Genomic DNA, 17,030 nt, shown 5'->3' on the forward strand with positions numbered 1-17,030 from the left:
AAGTTTATATTTTAGCACCAGTCCAACACCATTCCGCACTAATGGCGTGTGCTAACAAGGGAGACAGTGGAGAGGAGCGCCCGTATTTATCAAGCATCTCAGAGTAGGAAAACAATCTTAACTGGGTCAAAATTCTCAAAGTGATGCAAGTTCGGTCCAATTTTTAGGAGGAGGAGTGAAAACATTTGATGGATTTTTATAATTTAGGAAACTATGGCTACCTTCACCAGGATTTGGGAGAGCTGGTGATGGCAAAGGCTAGTCCTGTCACCTTCTCTGTTCACTCCGACTATAAACAGAACAGCAGGTCGTGTCACTTGTAGAATTTCTCTGATGATTCTCCACTTGGGGTTGTGCGGTTTACCAGTAACTGAAAACGTACCGAGAAACCCAGTTTTTAAAATGGTACGCTACTGGGGTCCGAAAGCTGGTATTGATATCAAAGTCAAAACATTCGCACTAATCTAACCCTGTTCTGCACTATTGACAAGGGGGATGAGGCGTACCTTTGGGGGGGGGGGGGGGGGGGGGTTAAACATTAACATTATTATCAATCTTTAATTTAATATTGTTTTTTGTATCAGTATGCTGCTGCTAGGGAATGTGAATTTCCCCTTGGGATTAATAAGGTATCTATCTATCTATCTATCTATCTATCTATCTATCTATCTATCTATCTATCTATCCATCTATCTATCTATCTATCATATAGTGCCTTTCATATCTATCTATCTATCTATCAATCATATAGTGCCTTTCATATCTATCTATCTATCAATCATATAGTGCCTTTCATATCTATCTATCTATCAATCATATAGTGCCTTTCATATCTATCTATCTATCTATCTATCAATCATATACTGCCTTTCATATCTATCTATCTATCATATAGTGCCTTTCATATCTATCTATCTATCTATCATATAGTGCCTTTCATATCTATCTATCTATCTATCATATAGTGCCTTTCATATCTATCTATCAATCATATAGTGCCTTTCATATCTATCTATCTATCTATCTATCTATCTATCATATAGTGCCTTTCATATCTATCTATCTATCATATAGTGCCTTTCATATCTATCTATCTATCTATCTATCTATCTATCTATCTATCTATCTATCTATCTATCTATCTATCTATCTATCTATCTACAGGAGCGCCCGTATTTATAAAGCGTCTCCGAGCAGGTAAACAGTCCAAACTGTTTGAAAGACCTCAGAGTGACGTGAGTGTAAATATTTCATCAATCAGATTATTTATTCCAACGTTTCCACCTCCACTGAACACCTCTCCTGTTTTCACTGGATTAATAATTTATATTTTTACTTACTTAATAGAACATGGTTTGTTGTAATATAAAAAACTCCCTTGCATTTGTACCCCCTCACGACTGTGTGTGTCCCCCCCTTTGCACGGCTCATCCCGGTCGTGTTGTCGACATTTCTGGGTGGCAGTTGTGACAGGCTGCCAGAGCCAACCCGGACCGTCACAAACGGACAAACCAGAGTCGAGAAACGGAAAGGCAGCATTACGGTGGGCCATTGTTAAAATCCCAAGTAATACACCGAGAAATGAATCCACCAACGAAAAAGACAAGTTTACAAACGGTACCGTTTATTTTTCAAAATATACAAATAATTCAAAGGATACTAACAGCTGCTTTAAAATGACAAAAAGTTGGAGATGCTTCTTTAGATAAACATACAATATGCACGAAACGGTGTGTTAACGACTAATCCTGAACGTGAAAGTTCATTCATCCAGTGTTTCATTTACACATCTTCAGCATCGAGAAACTGCCACCGTCCCCCAAACCCGTAACGCGCCTTATGATACCTTAGATGTGGCTGCAAAACGAGTCCACAAGCGAGAAAACACAAAACCTGCAAACGCCACTCAGTTGGCTATGTGCCACCTAAAAATCGAGTTTTACAAATGAAAAATCCCCAGCAGTACCAACGTCAGATGGCTTTGTGGGCATCGGACCAAAAATAACGAGCCTGCTGGAATTACCAAGAAACGCCCGACGGTGCTGAACATAACTGGGGGGGTCAGTCGACAAACTTCACACGTGGCCAACAAGGGAAGGACAGGCAGTCCAAAGAATTCAGGAGCGACAAGCAGGAGAAATGCTGCGGTTCATTTGAACTGGGAAGTCAGAATTTCCACGTTCTTATTCGAAATTTTCAGTTGGAACGTCCCCACAAGTCGAATTTTCTACTTGGAAAGTCCGAGTTTGTCCAACTTCAGATTATGACATCAAACCAAAATGGTGACGTACACTGAGAACTTTAGTGGTGGTTGTAACGTTCTACTGTTTATGAGCACTTCACTCTCATTAAACCTGTCAGGCACACGGTGCTGTCCAACTTCTATCGGTGGACTTCTTGCTACGGTATTCGGAAAATACTTCGTAACGCGATGTTCAGCAGTCGTCTGTATTTCGAAAGAGCGAGCGCAACAACAGCTTTCCTGGAGGCGTCCATATTGTTTTTCCAAATGTTTCACTGGAATTCCGCCAACTCGGGTGTGACGTCCTTCCCAGCTCTGACATTCAAGGTAAAAGGAACACAGCATTGGAACTAAGTCAGCGGACAAAGCAAGGGTCCAAACCGAAAGTGAAAAAGAAACAAACATCAAAGCCAAATCATGAACCAAAAAAAAACAAAATATCGTGGTCAAGGGTCAGAGCTGCGTTTCAAAAAACAGTCATCAACACACAAAGAAAGCAGAACGCTAAGCCTGGGCTACCAGGGACTATTTTATGGTGATCTTTACACCGGCACGTCGATGACGTCACAAGTGGAGCGGCCCTGGTGCTTTATGGGAAATCCCCGCGGAAATGGACTCTGCAATGCACCAAATTGTGGTGCCATTCCCAAAACAAACATGGAGCTGGAAACTAAGATGGTAAAAAATATAAAACTTACCGAGTAGTGTGGTGGACAGCAGGACTTTAGGGACCTCAAAACTCGACTTGATGTCATTTTGGAGGCTGGGACTGGCGAGCTGGGCTGAATGGCCTGTTCTTGTCTAAATCTTCCTAAACTATATGAAGCAATTTAAAGACAATATTTAAAAAGTGAAATTCTTTTTCTTTTTAGGATATCAATCTTTCCAGGTGTGCCACGGCCCCTTAATTTAAATGTATTGATTTAAGGGATAAGGAAGTCAGGGGACAGACGAATTTAACTGCAGACTATGTGATTCAGGAGCTTTGCTGAACAGCGAATAGGACTGCATGTTTATGTCACATGATTGACACAGTGGAAACTCTCAGATGGGTCTGGTCGGAGCCCAAAGCGCTACAGGACACTCCCACTATATGACACGTGCAATGCATGACACACCCACTATAGGACACACCCACTGAATGGCACGCCCACCGAGTAGTAGACATCACTTCCCCCTAACCCTAACCACAGTGTACGGGATGACTGGTGAGGGTGAGGTGAACCTTGAAATGGATGACTGGGTGAGTCGCCAATCATGACGGACGTGTAATGCAAAGGCAGCGAGCTACGCATCAGTGGACGTGTGCAACGTGATTTACAACTGAAGCCAGGATGCACTTCTTTATGCAGAGACATGGAGTTGAAGCAGAAACCTCGACAACCATTGAGAAGGATCCTGAGACAACTTAGCTACCAGCTAAACAAACAAGCTTGAGGGCCCGAATGGTCTCCTCTCTTTTGTCAGATTTCTTATGTTCTTACGATTGGCTCAAGATGTGGACATCTAGAGGGAGGTCTAGACCAGTACCTTTATGTCACACGATACTGGGTGTACTTTAAAATGGCCTCCGAATCCTCAATCCAGGAGCCTAAAGATCAGGAGGAAGATGAAGGCAGGCGCAAGGAGGTGAAAGAAATTGGGTAGTTGGTGTGAAGGTTAGTGGATGAGGTGCAGCTCTAGCCAGCGTGACTGTACGGCGTCAGTGTGTGTCGTATTTACGATTTCCCTGTGTGTTGTATGCCCCTGTAACCCAACCTTCCCTTCCATTGTCTCATCCCTGAGACACCTTTAGTTTCCCATTAAACCCTTTTGTGCTGCTTGTGAATGGCCCACAACTGGAATGCTGATTTTGTCTTGTAGTGAGTTTCTGAAAATTTTCTCCAATAACAGCAAAAACAAAAATGGGAAAGAAGAGAGATGTGACAATCAAAGAACTTGGTGAGTGAGAAAGAGTAACATGCAGTCAAAAATAATATGGAAAGTGTAGGCTACCAAAGAACAAAGAGTGCAAAATTTCTCCAAAAAAATAAAGAAGTTTCCTTGCAGTCGCCAAACCGCTATGCTGTGAGACGGGATGAAGGAATTCACAGCATCCACGACTGGTGACGACAGCTTGTTTCATCGTTTCGATCAGGAAACCAAACGACTACACTGGTAGAACGGTGACAGAAAGAGCACTGATGGTCATAGTGAGACATCAAGAATGGTCTGCAGATTTGACCGACATCTGGTCATTTCCTAAACCATCTGCGTTCAGTTATCAGGATCACACGCTCATTGCTTTTGGTCTGACCGTTCATACCAGTATGGGTACACTTTGGATTCTCAGTATTGTGGAAATCTTTTACATCCCTCACATTTGATTCCCGTTTGTCATGGCACTGGGGAGCGGCGACATGTTGGATGGACATGCAAGTAAGAATTTCGTTCAACTAACTTCTCAGGCGCGTTTTGAGGGCTCTTCACACATCAGAGTCTTGGTGAATGCGGAGCGGTGTGTCACGGATGTTAATGACTTGTCTAACTCTACAGCGGAGGAGGAAATCCAGGAGGACCTCTTAAGTCACTTCCTCGTTGGCTCTGGAAGTTTTGCCCCTTCTGCCCAGTCAGAAATAATAAGAAAGAAGAAGTTGCCGTTTGTTTGTGAAACCACTCGTTTCTTAGAAGTGACCTGTCGAAGACAGAAAACTCAAACTTGGACCGTGACGGGCTTATCACATCTATCATAAACTTTATTTCCTCGTGACCTTATCTTGCCTTTCTAAGTGTCTTCAAGATTGGAGAATTGTTGCCTAAAGTCATCGTGGAACAATGTCAAATGGTGACCCCTCACGAGACCCTTCGCAATCTGCACGCAAACCCATTCCCATTTAATACATCGTTGAGTCATGAACCTGTGTGGCCCAAACGGCAGCAACTCACGACCCCCAGTTTTATATTTCAGCTCCCGATGACCAACTGCAAATGGGGTTTCCACTACAGACCCCAATTCTTCATCTCTGTGTACGTTTCATATATGAGTGTATTGCGAAAGCAGATATTTAGTATCAACGGGAGCTGAAACTGGTGTTGAGTGTGAAAAATCCAAAATGGCCAACAAAATGGTTTAAAAATGAAGAACTGCCACAACTGGACGTCAGAATAAAATTCAGTGATCCAAAAAATAACACCCAACATGAGAGTCAGAACACAGGTATGGGTGCAGAGAAACCGAAAAAAATAAAATTGAAAAAGGAAATACAAACGCAGTCAAGAGCCAAAGTGTACGAGAAGTGGCTGTGCGCTGCGAGCAGTAGTGGCGCTCCAGTTTTATGTCCTCTGCTCCTCCAATCACATCACAGGACTGAGCCATAATTGTTGTCGATGGGCGGGGCATATAGCATGTGACAGGACGGTCAAGTGGGGTCTTGTTCTGACACTAACTACCTAGTTGAGTGTACTGCCGAGGTCCGACAATGAAGCGCAAGTAAATAAATGTGATGAAGTCTACTGTGATTGGTGTTCTTTATACATTTTTGGTACTTCTTGATGACTGTTCTTGAGTTTCTGAGGATGAGTACGGCGTTTCTTTCATCCTTCATCCTTGGTTCCTGGCTAAGTTGTAATTTTTTTTAGCATCTTATTTACACCGCTGTTTTGAATGTTGACGGACGGTGGCGTTTTGTGACCTCCCATAAGTCCCCAGGGAGCTCGCTTCTGTGATGTCATCAGCGTGACCCTTCTAAAAGGTATCTGTTTTTTGGACAAAACTAAAAGACTTAATGTGCACTTCTCGGTATTTTTATTGTCGGTTTTCTGACTTACTTTCTGGTTTACAATTTTGGTACTTGTGTCAAATTTCTGGCTTGTCGAAAACGGTCAGTTTGTCTCTTTGGCTTTGATCCGTTTTGTTCTCACTTCCAGTGCGAAAATAAAAATCACCCTGCTTCAGCAGACCAAAATGCAAATCAGTTCATTTAAATCAAAATGTAATCGCAAATCAAAGTTAAAAACATAGAAATTAGTTTCCTGTAAATCTAAACCCAAAAATGCACAAGAGGCTTTAGAGAACGTATTCACAATCATACACAACGGGAGCGCCACACCGTTGCACTGACTTATGGGTAGTGACACCTAGCAACATGGGGCGCCCAACACCAAAACAGAAATGGAGTTGTGGTAAGGTCAATATATAAACCAAATGATGTTTTAGCCACAATTAAACAGAACATTAAAGCATATATGCAAAATCCTTATGTTTCTGAGCCTAAACAACGGTCCAGAAGTTATTGTAGAAAAATCTATAAATTGTACGAGTTATTATTTTTTGGAATCATTCAAGAAATCTAAAACAAACAAACCAAACAAATTCTCTCTGGGATAATAAAGTCTACTTAACTTAACCAAACCTAACCTAACCTAACCTCTATGGATTATAATTGAATTAAATTCATTCTTTTATGGGTGGCCCACAATTTCATTTTTAGCCACATCTGACCAACAAAATCTTTGTACAATAAAAAAAAAAAAGTTTTACTTTTAAGTGCATTTTTCAATAAAATTGTGACCTTAAAAATTTTTTTTTATATATTTTTTAGCCACCCAAATGCCACACGGTCCTTTGCACGTTACAAAGACGTTGACTTGGGTGGGCAGGTGATGTGGCAGAAGTGACATTAGTGACAGAGTGGAATCGAACCTACAATCTGGAAGGGAGACGTCACACTCATTTGCGTTCATCTCTCAGTTCAGAAAGTCCTAACCACGGAGAAATGTTATTCGTGTGAAGTCCTGGAAATGTGTGTTTGTCTATTGGAGAATCGAACCTTTCTTAGAAAACAGTTTATCCAGTGAGCCAATACAATAAATCACTAAAAAGAGTATTTCACCAAATTTGTATATAAATGATGAAAAAACTGGTAAAATAAAAAACAAACAAAAAAAAACGTGTGTACATTGGACTCGAACGTTCGACTATTTGATTGAACGTCCAACACGCTAACCACCTGACCAATGCTGCTTAACTGTCGTATTGAAGTAATTTGACAAAACTTCAATATCAACTCATCAAAATGATTTTTTCTTTTTAAAATTAATTTGTCTACATTGGTCTTGAACCTTCGACTGTTTGATCGAAAGTCCAACACGCTAACCACTTGACCAATACCGCTAATTTCTCAAATATACGAGGTGTGATCAAAAAGTATGGTGAATGTTGATGCAGAGCACCATGCCGGTTCTGACAAGTCCATCCGAGAGCCGAGTTTGTGACGAGTTTCAACTTATGTGATACTGTCAGTCGTTTGTGAGCCACTGTTGAGTTCAGTGTGTTTTTCAAGTTTGTCGTTATTAATGGATATCGAGCAACGCATTAACACGAAACCCATCAGATGTTAAAATCGGTTTATGGTGACACTGCACCGACAATCAAGACTGTTTACAAGTGGTCTGATCGATTTCGTAATGGATCTGACTTGGCTGAAGACGAGAAAAGGTCAGGACGTCCTTCAACATCAATAACCGAGGAAAATGTTGAAATGGTTTCATTCTTCATCATGACAACGCTCCTTGTCACACATCCCTTCTAGTACGTCCATTTCTGTCGAGTAAAAACATAACGCTGTGTCCGCATCCACCTTATTCGCCGGATCTGGAACTGTGCGATTTCTGGCTGTCCCCAAAATTGAAAGTGACCATGAAAGGCAAACGATTTCAATCCATTGAGGACATCCAGGCAGCCACGACAGCCCAAATAAAGACACTCTTGAAAGAAACCTTCCAGAACGGCTTCACAAAGTGGCAGGAGCGTTGTGATAAGTGCATTCGAAGTGGAGGACAGTATTTTGAGGGGGACTTGTAGTTGTAAATCTTTTACTGCAATATACGTTTCTTTTTTAAAACATTCACTGTATTTTTTGATCACACCTCGTATGTGCGTTGGCCAAAAGCACTCTATATATACAGGGTGGCCCATATTTATGTACATGACATTTCACAGGCTGGAGCATTTAAACTACTGTACGAAAAGTATCAAAAATGGCATCACTGTGTAGCCTGAGAATGGGAGTAACGATGTGCTGGATGGGCAACCCCTGCTGTGTTTGAATACACAGTGGTGGCGAATCGATTGTCGGACGCTATGCCGTACCAGTGCAACAGTGGTTGAACGAAACATTCCTGCAACGCTGGATCGGCTGATGCAGGCCTGTGGAATGGCCGGCTCGGTCTCCTGATTTGACCCCACCAGACACTTTCCTGTGGGGTTACCTAAAAGACAAGGTGTATCAACATCGCACCCACAATGTGGAAGAGCTACGTGCAGCGATCAGAGACGAATTTCAGACGATACCAGTACAGATGTGCCAAGCCGCCTGTGACAGCATTGCTCTTTGTCTTCAGGTGTGTATCGATCTGGATGGCTTGTTGGTGGAACACGCCATGGAGAACAGTGGATGAAAAACTATTTAAGGTTCTTAGTGTTCCTGTTCCATTATGTTACTGTGATAATAACATCGATAGTTTCCTGACAATAACACCTTTTCAATCAGTTACATAAATATGGGCCACCCGGTATATGTGTGTATTTGCAAAAACTGTAATATAAAGAAATAAGAAATTTAAATGTAACGTAATTACCGTATAGATCCTGGGTCAAATATTGAAATAATTTCACGGGAGATCGGCATTGGATGCACAGTTTGAAGGAAATCAGTTCGGTAAAAGTGGGTAAAAAATTGATTGCAAAATGTGACTCAGACAAACAGAGACACAAAATGAATGAAACTGCGGGCTCAGAGGGTCCCCAGGACCAGGGGTACGAACCACTGGTTTACACTTCAGTGGCTCTTAGGGGCGGGGCTTGGAGGTCGTAACCCTGCCACTCATCACACAAAGGGTTCAAAAGCCCTTTTAGGTGGTCGTGCTTTACTTTCTAAAACTTTCAGTTTCCAAAAAGCTGTTACTGGTTTTGGACTCACACTGGTATTATTAATCTGATTTTTTGACTCTCGTTTTGACTTTTTATTGTGGTGTGGTAGATTTTCCACTTTTGACTCGTTTTTCAGTTTTTCTCCTAATTAATTTACAAATCGTATCATTAAGTGCATCGGTAATAAACCCGGCTTGTCAGTATAGTCGATTGTCTAAGAAAAAGAAGTGAGAAACGGATGCAAAATTAGAAACGAGGTCACATGACAGCAGTGGTCAGGAACTGAGAAAGGATACGATTGACAGCTCTGCTGGACAGCCAATTGGATTGCAGTTTTTTTGTCACATGGCTGACTTGAATCAGATAACCCTCCGCCATCTCTAATCTTAACCACAGTGTAATCAGGCGTTATCACTGACGTATAATATGAAGCAATGGAGTGGACCTCTGGAGGTCTGCAGCCAGAGTCTATTGTAGAAATCAGTAGATCAAAAATCAGGAAGGACCAAAACGTAACCCAAAGAATCGCAATGGAAGATCAAATAAAAATTCATTGTCAAGAATTCAGTAACACAAGGCTCTTTGTTTTGTTTATAAAAGACTTGGCTTGTTTTATATTTTTTCAACCTTTAAAATTAATGGAGATGTTGCTCCATGGATTTTAGAGGTGAAGGAATGAAACGGTCAGATTGTATTTTTGATTCAGAATGTTTTTAGAAGACGTTATTTTTCAGGGTGCCATTTTGTTTTTCTTATGGGCGCCGCCATTGTTTGCTCTTTGTCACGTGGCATTGCCAGGCTGTTGCTAGGCAGGACGGTCGGGAACGTGTGACGTACTATTGTGAGAGAATGAAGGCCAACATCATACGCTTCCAGGGTGTCCCAAGTTTGTGGATAAATCAAAACAAACTTTTTGATGGTTAAAGGTGCCTCTGTGTATGAATACTTTTCTGATTTTCGACTTTAGGCTTCGCATTTTGGCTTAAGCCGCATGAAATATTCTGATAATTGACTCTCTTTCTCTCACAGTGTTTCTCATTCTACGATTGTGTCTCATGTCACAGATATTGTTTCTTTAATTCCTGCCCTCCCTGGGTTGATGTTACAAACCCGATTCGTTTCCTTTAACCTCCTGCTGCCCTGCACTGTCAGTGTACCACGCTGTTGTCAGCAATGATGCGGTCGCAGTCACAGCTGGCATTAGGCGTGTCACGTCATGGCACAGTTGATATTTAAGATGGCGGTAAGATAGATCAACATCCAAGATTCTTGGTAATTCCAAAACAAACCTTACAGGCACGCTTCTCTTTTGATTTAAACTTCTGTAATACACCTGAACTCAGATTTCAGATTTAGATTCATGAAGAAGTTTTTCCCTACCTGTTAGCAGCCCTATGCCCGTTTCTTTTGGATTCTTCTCGGCTCTCTTTAACATTTCTATTCCTCTTTTTCTTTTCCATCACAGTGCACTTAGTAAAAGGGGGGGGGGGGGGAACCTAAGACAGTGACCACTATCATTAAATATTATGCATTAAATTATACAGAATACAAGCAAAGTATATGTAAGGTTTTAAATATTGAAGGCAAATTCTGCCCTTGTGAATTTCTAACCGTGACTCGCACTCCAGTGTGATTCAATTCAACACACGGTCGTTGTCGTTTCTGACAGTTGTGCCCCGGGACCCTGAAGGTCGTATGATTCAGTTGATTCTATACACAGAGTCATTGTGGTCCACACACGGGCCTGTGTGAACCTCACTGCTCCACAGCCACAAACACACTTAAACAGTTCTTGGCACACACATTTTTAGTGGATTTTGTTATTTTGTGCAAGATCATCCACATAAGCCCAGGCGAGTAACATATGGCATGGTGTTTCCAAAAACTCTTCAGTTGCACCGGTCCCATGGAATCCTTAGGAGCCTGACGATGCCTGCATGGTCCCAATCCTCCCATTGATGAGTATGGTTTTAGAAGGAACAGGAACCTGAAACGATAAAAAGAACATAAGACGGTGCAATCCAAGTTAAGTAACATGACTGGCAACTGCTTCAGCATCATCTTCAGTCAATCAGACAATCTTTGTTTTACACAGGAGAAACACGCAGACCTACTGGCCTAAAATAAAATGCTGCAAAAGACTGGATATGGGGGCCTGCAAAAAATAGTCAGTCCCCTTGAAAGTCATCCTAATGTTCTGCATGACAAAAGATTTGTACACATATTTATTTATCTATTCAGTAACTGTACTTATGCTATAATATCTTTCTAAAGTCAAAACAAACCATTTATTTAAATGAAGAAGACAAACTCCAATTATTTAGGTTTACTTTTTGCTTGTCTGTGTGCTTCAGTGTCTTGTCTGCTTATTCTTTTCATCTTCTTTCTGTTATGGGGTCCTTTGTCATGTAATCGACCTCAGTGATTTGCTTGATGTTTAGCAGATGTTGCTGCTCTTCTTTTTCTTTATGCCATGTTACTTGGTTTTGCCTTTAAATGTAAACTACTGGCACCTTTAGGCAAATCTGACCACCACCTGATTCATCTTACTCCCAGCTCCAAGCCCACAATCAGACGGCATTCTGTTACCCCCATAATAGTGAGGCAGTGGAGCCCGGAGGACTGCATCACAGACTATATAAACTTCTGTGTCGACACTGTGGTACCCTCAAAGACGGAGCGTTGCTTTCCAAACAATAAACCCTGGGTTACTGAGGAGCTAAAGGGTCTCCAGAGTACGAAAATGAGAGCAAATAGACTGTGAAGGATGACTGTAGGGCACCTCACTGCCATTGGGACTGCCAAGGCAGAGGTTTTCCTTCGTTTAAATTTTCTTGCCTTTTATGTGTGTTCAGACTATAGTGCATGCTTATATATATTTACACATTTATGTATCGACTGATACATGTATTTATTTATTTAAAGTGCTTCTGTAAAAAGACAAATTTCCCCCGGGGACAAACAAAATTTGGATGTTCGTTTGTTCTATCTATCTATCTATCTAGAACATATCCAGTCACAAGCTTTTTGATTAAGACTAGGATGAAACTTCTAACCGCAGTAGTTTGCCAGTAGTCACATGCCATTTTATATATATTGTCACACACGTATGCATGGGAGACGGTTTATGGGATCAAATAATGTTATGTCACAGCTAGACCAGGGGTGGGCGCTGTCATCTGATGTTTCCTCCTCTTGTTCCTCTGCACACCAAGTGAAAAACCTGCCACTCAATGGCCTCATGTCACCAATGAAGTCACTTCTGGTTTCCAGAGCACGCCTGATGACCTCACTTCCAGTTCCAGCCCCCCCTGAACCCTCCTTTTCTTGTGGCCACCATATTTATATCTCAGATCCATCTGTATTAGTCAGTTCTGTTTTGGACTCCTGTCTGTAAAGATGTGCTTTGTTTTGACTTTTTTCAACAGCTTTATTAAGTATACAGGGTGGCCATCCCCAAACAAGTTTGTGACTCTCCTGTCCTTATTACAATATATGGGGTATATTAGTAGTACTAGGGTGTTGTACCATGTTAGTCATTATGAATGTAGTGAAAAGTCAAGCAAAATGACACCTTTTATTGGCTAACTAAAAAGATTATTTTTATATAATATACTGAATTATATATATATATATATATATATATATATATATATGCTGTATATATGTTACGGCCAAAACCCAAAGTTCTGCCAGTTCTCGAATTGACCGGCCATTTCGCATTTTCGCAAGTCCGAATCACTAGAAACGACCAGTGTATACAGTAATCCCTCCTCCATCGCGGGGGTTGCATTCCAGAGCCACCCGCGAAATAAGAAAATCCGCGAAGTAGAAACCATATGTTTATATGGTTATTTTTATATTGTCATGCTTGGGTCACAGATTTGCGCAGAAACACAGGAGGTTGTAGAGAGACAGGAACGTTATTCAAACACTGCAAACAAACATTTGTCTCTTTTTCAAAAGTTTAAACTGTGCTCCATGACAAGACAGAGATGACAGTTCTGTCTCACAATTAAAAGAATGCAAACATATCTTCCTCTTCAAAGGAGCAAACAAACCAATAGGGCTGTTTTTCTTTTAAGTATGCGAAGCACCGCGGCACAAAGCTGTTGAAGGCGGCAGCTCACACCCCCTCCGTCAGGAGCAGAGAGAGAGAGAGAGAGAGAGAGCCAGATAAAAAAATCAATACATGCCCTTCGTGCTTTTAAGTATGTGAAGCACCGTGCATGTCGTTTCAGGAAGCAGCTGCACAGAAGGTAGCCAACGTGAAGATAATCTTTCAGCATTTTTAGACGAGCGTCTGTATCGTCTAGGTGTGCGAACAGCCCCCCTGCTCAATCCCCCTACCTCAGGATCAGAGAAAGTCAGCGCAAGAGAGACAGAGAAAAGTAAGTTGGGTAGCTTCTCAGCCATCTGCCAATAGCGTCCCTTGTATGAAATCAACTGGGCAAACCAACTGAGGAAGCATGTACCAGAAATTAAAAGACCCATTGTCCTCAGAAATCCGCGAACCAGCAAAAAATCTGCGATATATATTTAAATATGCTTACATATAAAATCCGCGATGGAGTGAAGCCGCGAAAGGCGAAGCGCGATATAGCGAGGGATCACTGTATACTACTTCGACCGGCCATTTTCGATGTGCTGATGTAAGACTGTCCGCTCAAGATGCGAAGATGCTTAAAAATTCAGATGCAGATTCAGAAGTGAGTTTTCCATTCTACACGAGAAACTGCTCACAGTGGAATCCGTAGGCACAGAATAAAAAATCAGTATGAACTGTCACGTTTTCCCAATCACTGACTGGCAGCCAAGGCTACACTCGATGCAGTTGCACTACTAAGCCTTTTTTCTTCCAACATTGGCCGATCGCCCCATGCTATTTCGCAAACTGGCTGGCCAAATCCCGAAATCAAGGAAAGATCAGACATTGGCTGGTCAATTTACAGCGACATTGGCCATTTCTCGATTTGACCGGACACTTCCTACTTTGGCCGATTTCAGTTTTTTGGCAGTATCATCTATATATATATCTATATTATATATATATACTGTGATCCCCTGCCTATTGCAGAAGTTATGTTTCAGACCCATCAGTGATAGGTAAAAATCCGTGATATAGAAAGACAATATAAATAAACATTTTTTTATAGTTTAAGCCTTAAAATACATCTCCCACTCGCTTTAAACACATGTAAACTTATTAAAACACACTTTGTAAACACATATGATTTGTGGCTGTCGGGCTAAGGATATGAGTAACAACTCTCTATTCTAAAAAAAAAATCTTGGCAGGGAGACCAGCGAGACGAGGCGTGATCTTCTCGGAAGACAATTTGATGTCACGCAAGACAAGGCAGTGAGACAGAAGGACAGCTGCTGTACAGGCTCTTAAATGATCGACGCACAGAGCGACAAGCAGAACACACATCTTGGAAGAAGCAGCACAAAGCCAGTAGCTGATCCGTCCACTTCTGCTTAGCATGCGTTCAGCTCCCCCCCTTCACAACGCGAGCGGGAGAGACGCGAAGTGGCAGGAGCGTAGTGCGCCTCTGGGGTGGTTGAGTGAAGCGATCGAGACCAGATCATCTCGGAGAGACACTTTAACGACACACGAGACTAGACATTACAACCTTAGGAAGCAAAACCCGTGAGACGGTGACTTTTGCACGTCACGCCCTACTTACAAACAATTTAAAACAACTTCACGGACATCTAACCAAGCAGTTGTTGGAATGCTGTTGGCAAACACACTTCAGGTGCTCCCAGCTCTTAAAACAACAACAAGCAGAACACGCAGCTCGCCAGCAGCAGCAGCAGCAAGCCAGTAGATGATCCGAGCGCTTCTCCTTAGCGTGCGTTCAGCCACCTCCTCGTCCTCCTTCAGAACGCTAGCGGCAGAGATGCGAAGTGGCAAAAGGACAGCTGCTGTACAGGCTTTTAAGTGATCGACACAGCAGCAGCAGCAAGAGAGCAGGTGATCCAACCGCAACTCCTTAGCGTGAATCAGCGCCCCCCCCTTCACAACGCGAGCAGCGAGAAAGAGATTTAACCACGCCTGGGGCAAGAAATAAAGGACAAATATTGTTTTTACAAAAGTTTTAAAGTAAAAATTAATTATATATATATTATATATATATATATTGTGGAAGCCGGCCCGGACACAGACAGACGGACACGCTCAAGTCACCCACAATACATTTATTATACATATTTTACAATTATAAGTGCACCGCAAACCCCCAAACTCCAGGCCAACAGTCCAATGCCTTATTCTTCAGGCCGCCTCCTTGCCTCTCCTCCCGAGCTCCGTCCTTCTCCACTCCCGACTCAAGCCAACAAACAGAGGGAGGCGGCCCCTTTTATAATCACCTGGATGTGCTCCAGGTGCTTCCCAGCAATCCTCCATCAGCACTCCCCAGTGTGGCGGAAGTGCCGGCTGCGCACCCGGAAGCACTCCAGGTGTCCCCAATCCTCTTCCCTCCAGCCGGAAGTGCTGAGGTCCAGGGCTCCGTAGGCATCGGGGCGCCCCCTGGTGGTGACCACAGACCCCTACAGGGTTGAGCTTTAAAGCTCTGTACCCGTAGTCCTCATAGGTACCAGGGCGGTCGCCTCCACGTGGTCTGGGGAAGGCGTAAGCCCTTTTCCGGTCCTCCGGGGCGTCCCCCCCCAGCCACCTGTGACAATATATATATATATACATATATAAGGGGTATAAAAAAGTAAAAAAAAAAAAAAAACTGAAGTGCCTTCAAAGTCTTTCTTATGAACACAAAACAGCAACATTCTGTTGATCCCACCTTTGCTGATGTGCCAATATCCTTTAAAACACCAAAATGAACGTCAGACTTGAAATCCTTGACTCTTAAAATGCTATGGATTGAAGGATGCCATTTACCAACATTACTGATCACAACAGTTAGCACAAGAGGCTTTCCCTGCCTTGTGCCCAGTGTCCCGAGGTGTGGCTCCAGCTCCACGACCCTCAACTGCACTAAGCATCTCGATCCCCAGTGGCTGCTTACGGCCATTTTCCAGTTTAGCGATTCTCGCCAGGCACTCCTGCCACCCTCCTTCCCTTTCGGCGGCCCTTGGTCTTCCCCTCGTCCCTTAACCTTTCTGCCACTTCAGGAGAGACAGAGTGAGGACTGTACAGGCCCCGTGACAATATGAACAACTTATCATTAACAACGAAAAGCAAACAAGCGAGGACTTTGATCAACAATTGAAAGCAAATTATCACACTTGATGTTTGCCTACTTTAACGCACCAAGGCTAAAGTCGGCACCCAACCCTCCCCCCCTGGATTGCGTCAGCCTGTCAGTGAGAAGCGTCCAGCTGTCCAGATGAGTGTGTGTGTTTTGGGGGAGGGAAACACACCCATGTGTTCAGTGTCAACAGCATGAAATGACCAAAGGGACGGTAGTAGAGCTGGCTTGTTCGAGCATCTGAGTGGCTTCAAGAGGGGCCATTTACTTAGAACTGTCAACACATTATGGCTAGCTAGGGCCACCAACATGTCATCTGTCCTTATCCTTCATTAATCTCTCATCTACCTGTGACACGCATGGTCAACCACCAGGTCCACCTTGCTACCATCTCTGATCTCAACATCATCGTGATGGCTGTAAGGTAATTTGAGTCGTACCACTTGGGCAGATCCTATCATGTGACATCTCAAGGGTCCACCAGGCAAGCACGGGGTTGCTGTATGGATTGGCCCTTTCCTCTTCTCTCTATATACATCTCCTTACCGGGCTCCATAAAGTGGCCCCTGAACCGATGATATGCAGCTGGACCTATTGTACCTTCCAAAGGACCACCACGGTATCAGCTACAGTCTCTACATGTCTCACTGATATTGCGCCCGAGATG

At 42.8% G+C, this 17,030-nt stretch overlaps 1 protein-coding gene across 1 annotated transcript in view; it reads right to left on the bottom strand.

The window, feature by feature from the left end:
• Positions 1-1,607: 1,607 nt before the first annotated feature.
• cobl (cordon-bleu WH2 repeat protein) overlaps positions 1,608-17,030 on the bottom strand; it is a 333,465-nt gene continuing 318,042 nt past the window's right edge. Inside the window, exons 19-20 of the mRNA XM_051936126.1 lie at positions 4,471-11,139; positions 1,608-4,422 (exon numbers count right to left, since the gene is read on the bottom strand). Coding sequence (XP_051792086.1) covers positions 11,068-11,139 — 72 coding nt within the window. The 3' untranslated portion in view covers positions 1,608-4,422; positions 4,471-11,067. The remainder of the gene's footprint in view (positions 4,423-4,470; positions 11,140-17,030) is intronic.

Source organism: Erpetoichthys calabaricus, chromosome 13 (genome assembly GCF_900747795.2).
Source record: "Erpetoichthys calabaricus chromosome 13, fErpCal1.3, whole genome shotgun sequence".
Classification (NCBI taxonomy): Eukaryota; Metazoa; Chordata; class Cladistia; order Polypteriformes; family Polypteridae; genus Erpetoichthys; species Erpetoichthys calabaricus.